The 16,706-nt window shown below is 47.7% G+C and overlaps 1 protein-coding gene across 1 annotated transcript in view; it reads right to left on the reverse strand.

The window, feature by feature from the left end:
- Positions 1 to 823: 823 nt before the first annotated feature.
- The window catches only part of TNR (tenascin R), a 410,686-nt gene continuing 394,803 nt past the window's right edge, over positions 824 to 16,706 (reverse strand). The window contains exons 19-23 of the mRNA XM_043569008.1: positions 13,156 to 13,307; positions 11,643 to 11,739; positions 7,608 to 7,769; positions 2,771 to 2,934; positions 824 to 1,832 (exon numbers count right to left, since the gene is read on the reverse strand). Coding sequence (XP_043424943.1) covers positions 1,713 to 1,832; positions 2,771 to 2,934; positions 7,608 to 7,769; positions 11,643 to 11,739; positions 13,156 to 13,307 — 695 coding nt within the window. The 3' untranslated portion in view covers positions 824 to 1,712. The remainder of the gene's footprint in view (positions 1,833 to 2,770; positions 2,935 to 7,607; positions 7,770 to 11,642; positions 11,740 to 13,155; positions 13,308 to 16,706) is intronic.

Consider the following 16,706-nt stretch of genomic DNA (forward strand, 5'->3'; position numbering starts at 1 on the left):
TAAAGGAGAGCCTGACGCTGGTGGCAGCTGACTTCATCCTTAAGACACCAGGAGTGTGATCAGCAGCCCGAGGGGCTGTCCTTCCCTGGTGATCAGGGCTTGGTTACAGTGTAGTTGTTTCCATTAGCAAGATGCTAACTTTCAGGCTCTTCCAGCAACGGGCTGGGAAAGGAACAAGATGCCCTAGTTTGGCTGAATGCAGGCACTACAGGAAACAGAGCTGGGGCCTTGAGGAAAAGGAGAGGAAAGGGGGAAGGCAGCAAGGGCTCTGGGTGTGGATTTTGGCAGATGCTACAGGGATGGCTACAGCTGACATTTGATGTGGAGAAGTCGAGGGGTCATGGTTTGTAGAGCCTCCAGCTCTCTTGGGCTTAAAAATCAAATCATGGTAGTGAAGAGAAGCACATCTCATAACGTGGGAGGTGGGCCCACAGTCCTCCCCTTTTCACCTTTGGATTTCCAGATGTAATTTCCTCTGGCACTTTTCATTTTTCCTTTCAAAGGCAGAATAATAAAAGAAGATGGAGAGAGGCTTCTCATGATGTCAACTCATTAAAGGGGTCATTCCTATTTCCCGCGGGACCAAAATAGAGAACCCCCACCCCACCCCCACGCCGAATTTCACCTTTTTCCAGGAATTATCAGTCAGGGGAATGGCTGGCTGGTCCTATAACTTCTCCTTCTGACTCTTATTAAGCCACCCACATTAAGGTTGAGCCTGGCTGAAGATGGAAACGAGGTCTTCTGTTTGCAATTCAGGAAAAAAAAAAAAAAGGGTCCATGGCACATAGGACCAGAAATAAGAAAACAGAGCCAGGTAGGATCTGTGTTTCCCACGGGACCTGTAATCTCAAATGGCAGATGCCTTGATTTCTACTTCTTTTGTCCTTTCCTCACTGTGTGACTCCAAAGCACTAAATCTACAACCATCTCCCCCTTTCACCCACAAAGGAAGTTGCTGTCTGTCTGACCCGAGAGAGGGGGCAGTGACTTAAGACCCTCAGGGACACAGCCACTGTACAGCCCAGGGCCAGGTGTGGGCAATGCCTTGGGAACCAGAGTCCAGAGCAAACAGTGGCTGGGCTCGTGGGGCCGTGGGCGTCTAAGGGTCGGAGGGTAGTAGGCACATGATTGATTGGGGCTGGAAAAGAGGCCACTGATCTCAGAAGGTAATAGGACACTGGGCTGGTAAGAGTGTCAGAAAATGAGAATCTTTGGCCCATTAAAAAGAACTTGGGCTGTCGGGATGCAGTGAGACTCATCTGTTTCCTCTTACGGGGAGCTGTTGGCGGAGCTCTCGTGCCGAGGCTTCTGCCGTGGGCTGGTGAGAGAACCTGGCCATCCAAGGCAGTGACCAGAGCACAAATACCTGGAAGGGAAGGGCAACTCATAGGAGGGCAGGAAAAGAAGGCCCGTTGCCATAGCAATCTGACTCCAGGACTTGCCTTTAAATCGGTCTTTTAAAAAAATATTTCACACTTTCCCACCTTGGTGGGAAAAGAGGGGAAGGTTCCGGATGACTGGCTGGGAGGGAGAATGGAGGCCGAGGGCCAGGCCCGGGACAGCAGAAACCACGAGCAGCTGCGGCCTGCTTCCTCAAACACCCTTAACATGTTGCAAAGCACATCACTCTTACCCCCCACCCCTTGTTTCATATTATAAGATACAAACAGATGACAGAGAAGGTCAGCTGGCCCGCGGCCGCCCACTGCTCAGAACTGCAAGGACCGCCGTTTCCTCCCCGCCGTGAGACGGTGGCTGTAAGGGCGCATCTTCATTTCCACAAAAGGGATGGAGAGCTCGTGGCCCTTCCAATGGTACCAGTTGATCCCCTGGGAAGGAGACAGATGAGCACGTCAGTCACCGCCTCCCTCCAGAGGGAGCACCCAGCTTGAAAAGGAGGAGAACAGCAGGAGGGGGGAATCCAAGATGTGGATTTAGCCATTTTTCATTAATGTGAAGCTTTGCGGTCCGGCTCCCTCATAAGGTCAAAGGAGCGGGGTCTCTTTCCAGCTTTTCTTTCTCAACATGCCTGTGGCCTGGGTGTTCATTAGGGCTGCCCTTCAGATCATTTCTTACTGCCAGCTCTAATGTTTTGGCTTTCAGGATTTACATGCACCAGTTATCAGTGTTGAATTTCAAAATCCCAATAGTATACAAGCATTTTGAAGAGAATAATTGTGTCTGACTGCTCACTCCTGATGGGACAGTCAGGCGGTTTCCACCTATGGTGACCCAGCATCTTGGTTTGCTCGGGGCTAAGGGGTTTCCCTCACCGCTGGCCTTTTGTTGCTAAAACTGGGAAAGTCCCAGTTGGTCCTGTTGGTCAACCCATCACTCTTCCCAGTCTGTGGACTTGTAGTCTCTAATGGGGAGGGATAGTCCAGTTTACCCTGGTGTTCTGATCTCTCCTTTCCTGGGACGCTTCTTAAGATGAAGTTGAGCCTGTAAGCCGTCCCTAAAATTGACAATCTCTCCATGGGATTGTTGGGATCATCTAGATGAGGAAACGAAATGGAATGTGACTGGTTGTCCAGGGCTTCTCTGGGTGAGTTCTAGCTCCTGAGTCCAGATGCTTTTCTTTCCCTCCACTGGAGTCTACTTTGTCCTTCCCTTATTCCAGGGCCTAGGTTATCTCCCTCTTCATGATAGTCCTTTCTCAAGACTATTTTTTTTTGTTATAAAGGGAAATGTAACACCCAGTTGTGCATTTAGAACATAAAGCTTAGGGACAGTGGGTTCCGCAGCCCTGGGGCAGAGCCTCACCTACCTGACTGTGCCTGGACTCTCCATATTTCCCATTGAGGTTGGTCCGGTGGCAGTTCTTGTACCACCAGGCCCCCTTGTATGACATGGCGCAGTTGGTAACTGCAACATCATTGTCTCTGTCCTCTGTGGAGAAAGGGCGTCCCTGATGATAGCTGAGGGAGTCCCCTGTAAAAAAGATGTTTTTGTAAGGCTGTCTGATTTGTCACTCTTTTGTCAGCATTTTCTGGACGTTTGACCCACTCCCAACAAACCTAGCTTCCACTTAAGGGACTTTCCGTTCACCTCCTCCCCCATTTCTACCCATTTCCTCAGCCTGGCTGTACTGAACTCATACTCCCCCTTACCCCCTGGGTCAGCAACTCTCCATGCTGCTCTCTGCTACTCATTTCCTCATCCCTCTGACCTTCTACTAAGAGCTGTGTCCTCTCAGTTCACCTCACCACCCCTGTCTGTTTCCTCCAGGCCTGCACTGTATTCCTTTATCTTCACAGGAGATAGGCATGAGCCATGGTGACGCGACCAGTCTGGGTTACCACCATGCATCCATGGTGTGGCCTTCTCCGTGGTTTATTAGGCCTCGTCAACCCATATCCCAAACCCCACATGTGCCACAAAACATGATGCCACATGTAAACAGGGATCTCAGCAAGCTAGAATTCCTGTCCAGAGGAGAAAGCATGATGAGAAAATCTTCACCACGGCAGAGAAGTGTTTGGGAAAACCAGGGCTGTATCTTGGGGAAGAGCAGGTTCAATGGGAGACAAGGGCTGTGATCACTATCTCCAAATATCTCATGGGCTACTAAGTAAAAATAAATAAATAAAGTAAATGGCGGGGGGGGGGGGGAATATGAGGATCAGTAGGTGGAGACTGAGAGGAGACATATTTTGGCTAAATATAGGAGGAAAAATTACCCAGCTATTGGAGCTGCTCACATATGGGACAGACTGCTTGGAGATGGGTTAAGATCTCTAGTCTTAGAGGTAAACAAAGGCTGGGTATTGTCTTGTTGGGATGTTGTGCAGGTGACTCATATGAACTGAGTAACTGAGGCAAAGGATCAAACTGTAATTAATCTATAACTATTGGCTGAACTTTTGGTGGGATTTATAGTTGGATATGTCGTGAAGGGGCTCATGTTATTGAATGGACATTATTGTAGATGCTTCTGAGTTCCCTTTAAGCTGCAAGAGACCATAGTTCTGGGTCATCTGTGGCATCTGAGTCCACACTCATGGTAGCCACTCAGTGCCTCGACTGCTTCCCACCACAGCTTAGCTCTTAGGGGATGATCTTTATTCTATGGGGAAGTTTGATCCTCTCAGGTCAGTTGGGTCACCAACTCAACATATCCTGTCTCTATCCCATCATTTTCATCTTCTCCTGCCAGTCTACAGGGGATCAGACTTTTTGTCCATTGAGAGATAATCCCACTGCCTGTAATTCATTCTTTCCCATTTCTTCTAGGTCCAGAGGAAGGCAAAAAATATTTCTTATTTTTTCTTTTTTTTGCATATATATATTTATATATTTGCACATATATATATACATATATATTTAGCATTTTCAATTCCTTCAATAATAAATCATATTCATATCTTTTATCTTTAAAAATCCTTAGGGGGCACCTGGGTGGCTCAGTCAGTTAAGCGTCCGACTCTTGATTTTTGGCTCAGGTCATGATCTCACAGTTCGTGAATTGGAGCTCTGAATAACAGCATGCAGCCTGCTTGGGATTCTCTCTCTCTCTCTCTCTCTCTCTCTGCCCCTCTCCCACTCATGCACATGCATGCTTCTCTCTTTCTCTCCCTCTCTCTCTCAAAATAAAACATTAAAGAAATTAAAATTCTTGGATTAGTCCTATTGTCTAGTGACCCTTTCTTTACCATCAGTTCAACTCTGTTGCCTCTGTCCACCTCATCTTCTCATCTCCCTCTTGCTCCTCTGTAATCTAGAATCTGCCCTCACTGCTGTCCAGGAACAATTCTCTCCACCTTCCACTCTGGGGTCACCTGCCGCTGTCTGGGATAGATCCCAGCATTGGTCTTTGTCTCCTCCCCAGATCTGGCTCCCCTTCCCACTTCTGCCTTATACCCACCTCATGTATTCAATTCATTGTGTGAGTCTTGGTTTTTCTCTCTTAAACCACTGTTCAGATTTATACCTTTCTCTTAATTCCTGACATTAGTCAAGTCTCCTATTATCTCCTACCAAGATTAATGCACCAGCTCATGCCAGCTGGTGTCTGTTCTTCACTCAGATTTACTTCATCCAATTTATGGCTGTCACATTGATCTTCCTAGAAGCCCCCAAATCCCGAAGTCTCAGGACCTACCGGGACTCTCCCCTGCTCACCATAGTAAGAGGGCCCCCTTTTCTAAGGCCCTTCAGGGTCCAGCTTCACCCTACTCTCTACCAATCTTCTTTCTGTTCTTCCGAAGTCACACCTTCCCTGGGCAACAAGGACCTTCATGCCTGCCCTTCCTCCACGGTAACAGCTCCTTCCGTGACTTCTCTTCCAGGGTTTGCCTTCTCTGGACTGTTTCCCTCACCACTGGGGTCCCAGACAGATGTTGCTCCTTCTTAGGCCAATGAGCACCTAGTAAGCTGGAAGTGAGTACCATTTCTTTTGTGATTCTTTTTAAGGTTTTTAATTAAAAATGTTTTTAAGTTATTTATTTCAGCAATGTCTATACCCAACATGGGGCTCGAACTCACAACACTGAGATCAAGAGCTGGTGTCCCTTGTGGATCTTTTAAAAGAAATAGAGGGGCGCCTGGGTAGCTCAGTCAGTTAAGCGTCTGACTTCGGCTCAGGTCATGATCTTGCAGTTTGTGAGGTCGAACCCTGCGTCAGGCTCTGTGCTGACAGCTTGCCCACAGCCTGGAGCCTGCTTCAGATTTTGTGTCTCCCCCTCTCTCTGCCCCTCCCATGCTCATGCTCTGTCTCTCTCTGTCTCTCAATAATAAATAAACATTAAAAAATTGTTTTAAAGAAATAGATGTTTAGTTCATGCAGAGGCCATGTCTTATGTTTCTCTTGGGTCCCCATAACTTGTACAATGAACATCTAGGGGTTGCTCAAAAACCTCTTATTGATAACTTGATTTGGAGTTTTCAGTTCTAATCTAGAGTCCTGATTAGAGACTTGGGTTTTTATAGCCTTGAGAAATGGGGACAAGAGAAAGGGCTAAACTTGGATTGGAAGACATGGGATGGGGTATTGCCAATAGGGCCAATAAAGTGAGCAGTAAGTCAAGATAAAGGCCAGGGGAATTGGGCAATGGTAAAAGCCAGAAAGAGAGGATGACCTCTTCCCCTCTGGAGACCTCTGGTCTAGACAAAGCAATTCTACCATTGGGCAGAGTTGCGCAGAGAAGGGGGCAGACTACGTAAGTGCGGGTTTTCATCTTTTGAGGAAAATGAACTGAATATTTGAAGGGAGGGCTCCCACTGTAATTAATTTTTGGTGATTGGCCAATTTGCCGGCAGGATTTTCCCGTGAGACGTGAGAGTACAATGTGGAGCAACAGTCCTGCCCCCCATGGGACCCAGTAGCAAGACAGAGCTGCAGGAAAGTCAGCAGTGGCTGGGCCGATGGAGGCAGAGAGAGGCAGAGGCCTGGAGCAGGTGAAGAGGGGGAGGAAGGTGGGACATGGGAGCAACCGGAAGGGGTTGCTTTCCTTCCTATGGGGAGGATAAGAGCTGCTTTTCTGCAGGTGCAATTCTACTCTTAGGGAGTGGATGGTATCAGATTTTTTTGAAATGGTTTAGTCTGATGTCTTGTTTAGCACACTCCATTTCAATAGCGATTTTATGCCCAAAGTGTGGCAAATTGGAATTTTTGTTAGGGGCACTTCAGGCAGATCCGACTGACTGCCATTGGGAATAATCACCACTGTGAACAATAGCAAAGCGTGTCTTCTTGTGGAGTAACAATACCTGGCTGAGAAGAGAAATAATTGGACAGAGGCAGTAATTGGAAGGGCAACACCTTGCCGATTTGCTTAATTCCGAGAGGCATAAAAATGCTGCTAAAATTATACACTAGCATTTAGCCCTAAGATTGGAGTTAATGAAAGGACCAATAACTCCGTGTACCTAACAGTAGAATATTTGGCAAAACAGGTCTTATGAAATGTGCTATAATAGAACCCAGGAAACAGATTGGCAAAGCCTAAGAAGGAGACTGGATATTATGTTCTGATAAAACTATTAATGCAACAGAACTCATAGAGATGGTTGTTCTACTTAGTAGAGATGTCATAAAAATCTATATAGGAAACGTGACCATGTACTTGGTTCTTGTGGAGGAATGAAAAGAAATGTGGCCAGCGAGGTTCATTCCAGTGCTCTTGTTTGCACCCGATGAAGGCAGGACTGCTGATAGGAGGGGGTCATCTCAGAACGTATGGAGGGATCTGCTTTGTCTCCATTAGTTGCAAGACAGTTTTCCTAGATGTCATCGTGGGGGGAATTTCTAGCCAGACAATAGCTGATTATGCTCTCATTGGATAAGAGCCCATATTGATTAATCTGGACAAGAAAAATAATCCTTTGCCCTCACATGGCACTTTTTTTCTTTTAAACTTTGAAAGTATTTTCACTGCATTGATAGCATTTTTTTTTTTTCCTGACTACTCTGTGCAGTAGGGCAGGCATCATTATTATGATTTTCCAGATGAGGAAACTGAAGTCCTTAGAAATTGACTGCAGGTCACCTGAGTGGCTCTGGACAACCGGGACCAGCACCCGGGACTCCTGGCCCTCCGCCCTCACTGTGGCTAGCAGGGGATTCGCACACGCCCTGGGGTCTGTCTGCTTGGGGGCCGGGGTACCTGCGGTGCCATTGTAGACTCCCAGGCGCAGTTTGTACAGGTTTCTGCCATCCTCCACAGAGAACTTGTCATAGTAGGCGAAGGCGGCCTCCTGGCCGTCACGCATGTCCACACGCAGCTCGTAGCGGCCCTGGGATGTGATCCTGTGTATGTTATCCAGCCCTGGGGAGAAGAGCAGAGAACGCAGGGGCTTTGGAAAGGGGAGGGAGAATGGGACTGTGGCCTCAGACGGATGTTATAGAGGAGGAGGGGGAGCCCTCAGGCCTTCTCAGGTCATTTACCAAACAGATCTTGCTAGACTCAGAAATTTTTCCTGCAAAAAGACAAGCCCTGGTCTGCTGATGGGTTTCTACCACGGGTCAGCTGGGGGGTCCTCGCACCTTGTCTTGACCCAGTTACGGACAAACCTTGAGCTTTGGGACTCCTGGCCCCGTCCTCTTCCACCTTCTACTTCAAACCGTGTTGTTGGGTGAAAATGATAAAAGGCATTAATTACATGGGCTTAAATCCTTGGTGTGAGTGGTAGGGAGTCAGAGAAGGTGAAGAGAGGTAAAGAGACTGATCAGAGGAGTTCAGGACCGGCACTAGGGGACCAGGAGAGCCAGACATCTTACCATCGTCCAGTGGCCTGCAAAAGTGGTTCTGTTACCTTGCCCTTCCCTGTCTCAGCCTCCAGTCCTCCTGGGCTCCCCTGGTCAGCTCAGGGGATATAGCCATCTGCCCCCTGACCACAGTCCCTTTCTGTCTAATCTACCTGCTACAGCTTGCATTGCCCCCTCTGCACTGGTTTCTGGGTGGCTATGTTCCCCCATATGCTTCTCTTTGGGCTCTAAGCTTCCCAGGCCTTGGTCTGATGGATTCTCGAAAGGTGCAAACCTCTGTGAGCCCACATGCTCCACAGCAATGTTTTCTCATATATGTTCCCTTGTCTGCTTGCCCTGGCTGGCTGTGCTCTGGGACTTTCTGGTTTTGACCCACCTGTCCAGACTTTGAACCACTCAGCTTGCACTGCTGGTGATGTCTGAGCCCTCCTGATTTCTATCTGCCTACTGAACCGAGGTCCTCTTGCTTGGCTGTCGTATCTGATCTCTATCTATCACACACCATCATGAGAATGAAAGAATCGAGGGGATGGAAGGGAATTTAGACATTGCTTAGGTTTATCTCTTTGTGGAAAAGGAGGTTGAAATCCACACAGGCGAAATGATTGGCTGAGGGCCACCTGGATCTTTCTGCTTCCCTCTCCTCTTTGAGATTTAAAGCTTTACGTTGATTATAAGCTGAGGGCTGTTTGCTGGGGTGCTGACCCACAACCTACCCTAGACTCGTGCTTGTGTGGTGTAGTGGATCTTGGGTGTGCCTGCCCCGATGCCCTCAGTAGATGGTGGACCTATCCCCCAGCTGCTAGATGTCTTGGCCGGTAACAACTCACAGCTACCTTCTTCTTGGATAATAACACTTGACCAAACAGGAGTCACTTCCTCCTGGCAGCTACACTCTCCCTCCCCCCTGCCTTGAAGCAGACTTTCATTAACGCCTAATGTGGGGGTACAAAATGTCAGCCCCCTTGTCCTAGTGGGGACCGACTCTGAGAAGCAATTCATGTTCCAGCACTCATGCTCACCCGAGGACGAGACTGAAGATTGTCTGCCACCACAACCACAGTTTTGCGTATTTCCCCTGCTCTATCTTGCTTCCTCCGTTCCCCTGCCCCTAAGAGCACTCACCCAATAAATCACTTAAACAAGACTCCTTGTCTCTGGCTCTGCTTCTAGGGAACCCAACTTAAGATATAAACCATGGGTCACAGTTACCCTCAACCTGAGTATTGCTGCCAAACTATATCTCACCAGGCCATGCCTCTGTTCAAGAGCCCTCACTGGCTCCCTATTACCTATGGCATTAAGTCAAGACTTTTCTTCCCAGCCTTAGGTACCATAATGTGCCTTCATTCAACCCACCTAACCTCATTTTCTTCTTTCCCTGACCTGCACCTTTCCTCTCGGTGGATGGTTTCTTTACTCTTGCGTTTGCGTCTGTCAGAAGGATCCCTGCCTTACCTCTTTTTTTGTCCCCTTCCTTCCTGCTTCTTTTGACTCATCCATCGGCACCTCCTCCACACAGCTGACCCCTCCCCTGTCTGAGTATCTGTGGCCTTCTCCTTGGTACTTGGTGGGTTTATAGTGTTTCTCAGTGTGGGATGGCATTTCTCACCATATGAGAAATACTTTGGGAATAAGGGATACTAAATAACCTTAAACATATAGGGAGAAAGGTATTTCCAAATTCTATTTCTTCCTTAATAGGTGAAGGAGGAACCTTAACTCTAATCCTAACCTTGACTCCCAGTCTCTGTTTGGTTCTAGTGCTTGGTGGTGAGCCCCCAACACTTTTTAATCTTTGTTTGTACCACACCCAGCAGCATCAGCCTTGAGGGCCCCGTATTTAACTGTCATTTAATCATATTAATATTGTTTCCTTTTCGTTGTGTTAATGTTTAAGTCTCCTTTTTATTTTGGCAGCTTGCCATTTTGGGCAATGCTATTAAGTTTCTTCCCCCAAACAGTAAATTTAACTAAATAAAGCAAGCGATACAGAGGGAATTTAAGTGTGTGGTAGTTTAGCTACTTCACAGATTATGCAAGAATTGTGGAAGCGGTGTTAAGTGCCTGAGGTCTGGGGAACACGAGCCCTGTCTGCCGAGCCCACGGATTTGTGTGCATTGCACTGGCCTCCCAAACTGTATGGAAACTTCTAGAAGGTAAAAATACTTCCTATTCACTTGACTTGTCTCTCAATGTTCTTACGTTGTAGTTTTATTACCTACATTAGCAAACATAGATCTGGGCATCTAATAGGTACTCAATAAATTCTTATCATTAATTGACTGATTGATACCTATACATTAAGTACCTACTCTCTCAGCCACCATAACAGGCAATGAATGGGATTAAAAGAGGACTATGATGTGGTCCTAGTCCTGAAAGAACTTTACACAGTATAGTCAAGAGAGACAGAGAGGAAAATGGACACTGTGCTTTGGGCCCACAGAAGAGGGAGTGGATGGGGGTAGGGTTGGGGAGAGGGGTGGGGTGCCTAGTGTCGGGGAGCAGTCTCTGGAGGTAGATTAGAGAGGGCCTTGACCTTAGCTAAGGTGTTTGGCTTTCACCTGGTGGTGATGAGTCATTGAAAGGGTTTACAAATGAGGTTAACCACTGCTCAGATTTTGGGTGAGGGAGCCGGCCATGTGACGATGGAAGGGCAGGGAGGTCGGGTGGGGGGCTGTCATGCGAGCAGCCAGGAGAAAGACAGTGAGGCCCCGTGAGACGGTGATGGGGACACAGAAAGGAGACCACAGCTGTGGAACCCGGTTGTTTGCCTGTCCCCCTGCCTTCCCGTACACATCACTGTGAAAATCTAACCAAGCGGGAGATGGAGGCAATAGATGGGCCACTTTCTGGGATTGGCACCGCGGCCAGCTGCGTGGATGGGGTGCGGATTCACCTTCACACACCGGTTTGGTTCTCAATCTACGCCTCCTGCTTGTGTCAGACCCCTGGGAGATTGCAGGTCACTTCCAATGCCACTCTCATGTTTTCCCTTCCCTCACCAAGTCAGGTGATCACATTCCTCCAGGGAGCTGGGGCAGGGCAACCGCCTCGGTTCTCTCCTGACCGGCAGGCTGGCCCACCAGCTCCTGGCTTCTGAGAGGTGACCGGCCGGCTCGCTGTGTCCCCTGCCCCCTCCCCCACCAGGTGGCTTACTTCCTCTGTAGTTGCCTCATGTCAAGACCCATCAGCATAAGAGACTATTAATGAGGATGGGAAGAGACAGAGCAAAGAGGAAAACACCACAATAAGATAAAAACAGATCAATAGTGGAGCCAAACAGAGCAAGAGGTACTGAAAGCAATTCACGAGCTGTCAGCTTCTCAACAGCCACGGCGTTTCCGATAATCCCAGACGGACACACAAAGGAGAGAGATGGACGAGAAGCCAGAGCAGGGCTCCGAGGGAAAGCGCAAAGGAGGATTACCCAGCCAAAACTCATCCTCCAGGTTCCCGAAGCCAACACGGTACTCAGCCCATTTCCGGAAAAAATCGGTTTGGCCATTCTGCCGTCTCTGGAATACCTGTGAGGGAGAAAGGGGGGAAAAGTGATACTAAGAAAAGAAACTCTCAAGAGTAAAACTGCTATAACCGAGTTTTGTATCTGCTGCGACAAAGACGCTCAGATGAAGAGCACTGCAGTACAGAGCCCGGTGTTGGCACAGCACTCTTGTTGGACGTACTGGGAGCTCTTCTTCTGAAGTGCAGAGGCCCCTGATGAATAGGCCAGGGTGTGATGTTGACACTAATTTGCACCCCTGCGATACACAAGGGACTCAGGATACATATCAAGCCCCCAGATAGGCAAGGGAAACAGGCTTGGCTCTCCAATTAATCTTTTTGCGGCAGAGTGTAGAGGAAAGCATTTCGCACCCAAAGAACGGGACCAACTTCAAATCAGCTAGTAACTGTCATCATCCCATTGCAGGCAAAGCAACAACATATCGTTCGCTTTCCGAGCTGTTTAAGTGCTAATTTCATTTAACCTCCAATGCATCAGCCTCGGCTTCAATTTCCAATTATGCTTTAAGAAGGAGGCACAAATATGTCAGAAACATAAAAGAAAATGTCTCCCTAGAGTAGCTTATGAGCACAGCCACCATTTAACTCCATTAAAAAACTATCCATTCTGCACCAAGAGAAATCCAGTGCTATGTGTTAGCAGCCGAAGGTGGGGAGAGGGCGGGGTGGGGGTGGGGGGTGGTTTGGGGAGGGGGCCCTGTGAGCACGCAGGGACTGAGCTAATGCTGGGCTGCTTTAGGGCCAGGTTGTGGGAACTCTCCCATCCGTCTTATGGTGAGCTGCACTGATAGGTGGGGACATCTGTGAGGCTGTCCTTTGTCTTCTCTTGGTGTTACCCTAGTAGACTCGGAAGGAGGGTGTCTGGCTTTTCCTGAACACTGGTGCTTCTTGAAGGCTGTGACAGCTCTGGGGAAGAACCAGGGAGGCCAAGGAAGGGTGGGGCAGGGGAGGCCTTTGTAACTAGAGCCGGCTATCCAGGCTCCGCCCCTCATCTGCCCCTCCATTTACTCTTCCCATAGACCTCCCCATTGAGGCTCCCCTGCTCCTGCAGAGGTCCCTTCTCCTACAGAGGAACCACCCCTTCTTTTCCTACAGCCTACAGCAGGCAAGACCCTTGGACTTATCTGACCACTACTCCCTTTCCCCGGCACTCTGGAACCATATTCCTGGGGCTCCTACACTGGGTCAGGTCACTGCAGTCTGCGGCCTCAATATCTTCTTCCTTCCAGTGCTTGGCCAAACCTATGCCTGGGCTACTGAGCAAGGGCCCAGAGGCAACAAAGAGCCCCAAGATGGACAGGTGAGGGGTGGATGAAGAATGGCCAGAGGATGGTGAAATTTGGATCCGTAGGCGCTGATCCAGATAGATGAGACACCAAGGATGTTTGTGTACGTGGAGAACAGCCACATGTACTTACAATCCAGCCACCCCCATCGGTGGTCATATCGCAGTACACCTGTAACTTCCGGCTTAGCTCTCCATTGAGGAAGATGGTGTAAACCCCACTCAGAGTGTCTCCATTCATCAAATGCTGGGCACAGTCTTGAGGATGAGGAAACACCCGGCCCCCTGCATAGGAAAAGAGGCAATTTCCAGAAAGGGTCCTTTCTCCTACTATGCATAATGGACCCTTGGGTTGGAGACGGTTGTGGAGGGCCTCGTGGCACTTTGTCAAGAGCTGTAAGAAATCCTCGCTGAATCTCAAACAGTGTGTGGGAACCCTGCATCATCCTGCATCCCCCCTCTTTAACTGATGTCGGATTTATTAAACAACATACAGTTTTATGGGATCTGAGGGCCAAAGATCTGGATTCACGGTCTTGCTCTTTCACTTACCTATTTGTTTGGCTTTAGGCAGATGGCCTGACTTCCCTGGGTATCAGTTTTCTTGTCAGTAAAATGGGGATAATAAAAATATCCCCCCCCCCCTTAAGAGTGAATGTGTGTTAATGTAGCTAGTGGGGTTACTCAGGTGCTGATTACAGATGCACGGGCCACAAGAAATCACTGTAGAGCCCACCTTTCAAAAGGATGAGAGGCAGTAAGCAAAACCTTCTGCCATCCTCACACCAGCATGAAGAAATGCCCGAACAAGCTCTGCGTTAACAAGATGGATCTCTACTCCTCAAGCAAAATAATCTCCTGATTGGACTAAACAATCAAATGGCCATGTTTTACAGTTCAGTGTTAAGTTTGAGGAAAGGGCAGGGGAGACAAATCACTGCTCATCTTTCAGAGAGAACAGCCCAATTTGTAGGACAATATCTAATTAGCTGAAAGAGAAGCTTAAATCATGTATCTTGAAGAGCTTAGCTTCAGGGCAAATTTTAATGCTTAGCAGACAAGCCAAGAAGCCGAGATCCCACCGGAGGAGATTTCTGGACTGAAGGAGTGGATAGGGCAAGCACAGGGAAGAGCGTGCCGCGTAAGGACAAGTGGTTCTGGTGCTCTGTAAATACAATGATGTTCAGGGTCAATGGAGTGCAGTTGATGTGGTTTTGCATCCTTGAAATGTAGCAGTTATGAGGAGTCTGGGTAGGGACCTCACGTATCACTCACTACCGTGTCCCCTAGTGGCGGGCTCGGTGCACTACAGGTGTGACAGAGGGCCACTTGGAGTCAGCTGGGGGATCAGAGCAAGTGGACAGCATAATGCCACACAGGGAAGGTGATGTAATATCCTCACTGAACACTCTGGTCATCTAAGGCTCCTGTCACAGATCATCTGTGAAGCATCCTGTGTTAGGAAGAGGTCACTGGGATTCAGTGGGTGTGCTAACTCCTAGCACAGGAACTGTCCAGCTTGCTGTCATACCATGGTCAAGGGGCACCGCCATTTAAGGTAGTTTAGAACAAGGAGACTTCCTCCTTCAGACACATTTGTACCAGGGAGTAACAATACATTTCTATAAAACTTATACATGACAAAGTGCGTTTTATTTCTATTTTATTCTTGCAAGAAACTTGGAGAGAAAGGCTGATTGTTATAGATCAAATGGATTGTTATTTTTCAGACAAAGAAACTGTACTCAGGAAGATCACACAACTTCCACTGGTCGCGTGAACCCAAGCGTTGAGACCCCAAGTCAAATACTCCCTACAGTTGACTAAATGGAATGTCACATAGGCATACAGTTCACATGATCTACATCTATCCATACAGCAAAGGATTAATTGATGTCTGTATTTATCTTATAAACATATAAAGCCCCAAAGGTTAAAGTTACCTCGGGAAGTTCTATGTTCAAATTAAACATATTTATCCCCCAAACTGATTTTCTTAAATAGCTGAGGAAAAGCTCTTAACTTTCGTCTCCAGCATGTCTTAGAGCCTGATTGGAGTTCTTGACTCCACATATTTCTAGAGGTTACAATTATGTTTCAGGGGACAGGTGTAAGTGAGCACTTCCCCTCTCCCTGTTGCTTCGGGAGCACTGTGATTATGTCTTGGCTTCTGGGCCTTTCTCCACCTGGTCTCTGCAGCAACCAGCCTGTCTTCCTTCCCTTCTCCACTCTTCCCTCATTGCCTGACTTTCTTGCTTGAGAAGATCAGCACAGAATGTTCTTGGCCATCAGCTCGATCCTACCTCATGTGTTAAATAGTCCTTTTTCCCTGGGGCTCAGTCGGTTAAGCATCCGACTTCTGCTCAGGTCATGATCTCACAGTTTGTGGGTTTGTGGGTTCGAGCCCCACGTCACGCCCTGTGCTAACAGCTCAGAGCCTGAAGCATGCTTCTGTTTCTGTGTCTCCCTTGCTTTCTGCCCCACCCCCGCTCATGCTCTGTCTCTCTCAAAAATAATAAACATTAAACATTTTTTAATAAAATAAAATAAAATAAAAATAGTTCTTTTCCCCTAATCAACTTAGCTCCTTAAAGGGGCCAGAACCCCCAATTTTTTGCCAATATCCAATGTGTCCCCAACAGAACATCTTCCCCTAACCCTCATACAAATACACATCTAAAATAGAACCAAACTTCGGGATAGGTAAATAAATGATGTTATACAGGTTTCTTCACCTTGATGATGTTGATTATTTAATATTTGTTAATACTAAAGTTAGTGATACTTTAAAAAGGCTCAAACACATTAGTTGCTTTAAAGGTAGATCTACCAAAAATAAATATAGTGAACTGAGATGAATTTTCCATGGAGAAGTTTTGAAACATCTGAAAGACTGTCATATAAAAAAGGGTTTCATGTTTTTTAAGTCAGAAAATGGGAATAAAATCAACTTGAGAAAACGTGGATTTAAGCGGTCTCAAAAGTTTAGAAGAGATGAAACTCACAGATTGTCCCCTGGGAGAAGAAGGGCTGTATTTTCTTCCTCCTGGGCCCCCATCCTGGGCTGGATGGTGGAGGTGCTCACCAAATGTGTTTGGGGCTAATGCATAGTTGCTGGGTTCCCTTGTCTTACTGTTGACAAATTGCAAGGCCACCTGGTTGTTTCTAGATTCGTCATAGTCTGTGGCATTAATGGAAGACAATCAACAAGCATTGTGCAATGACTAGGGTTTTCTTGGGGTTTGGAGAAGACAACTCTACCACGAAACCACTCCTCTCCACCTTCTCTGGCTGTCAGTATTGCCAGAGTTTTGCCTCATATCACTAGTCCTTGATCAAGTCATTATTCTTTTTCACCAGATGAGAGGAGGCAGAGGCTCACTAATTGTTCCCAAGTGGGCACTTCATTGAAATCTAGATTCCTGGGTTCTGCAGCAGATGAACCGAATCAGAATATTAGGGGGTGGCAGGGGATCAGTGTCTTACCAGATATCCTCAGATGAGTCTGAGGAACAGCTGGATTTGAACTCCACTCTTTCTCGGGTACATTTTCCTCTTAGAGAGGCCAAGAGATGGAGTTGGTAAGCTACACTGTGTCCCCTAGGGGCCTGGCAGTCTGCTTTCTCTGCCTAGATCCTATGCTCTAGTGACTAGACTGAGTGTTTCAGTCTCTTCCTCCCTCCC

Source organism: Prionailurus bengalensis, chromosome E4 (genome assembly GCF_016509475.1).
Source record: "Prionailurus bengalensis isolate Pbe53 chromosome E4, Fcat_Pben_1.1_paternal_pri, whole genome shotgun sequence".
Classification (NCBI taxonomy): Eukaryota; Metazoa; Chordata; class Mammalia; order Carnivora; family Felidae; genus Prionailurus; species Prionailurus bengalensis.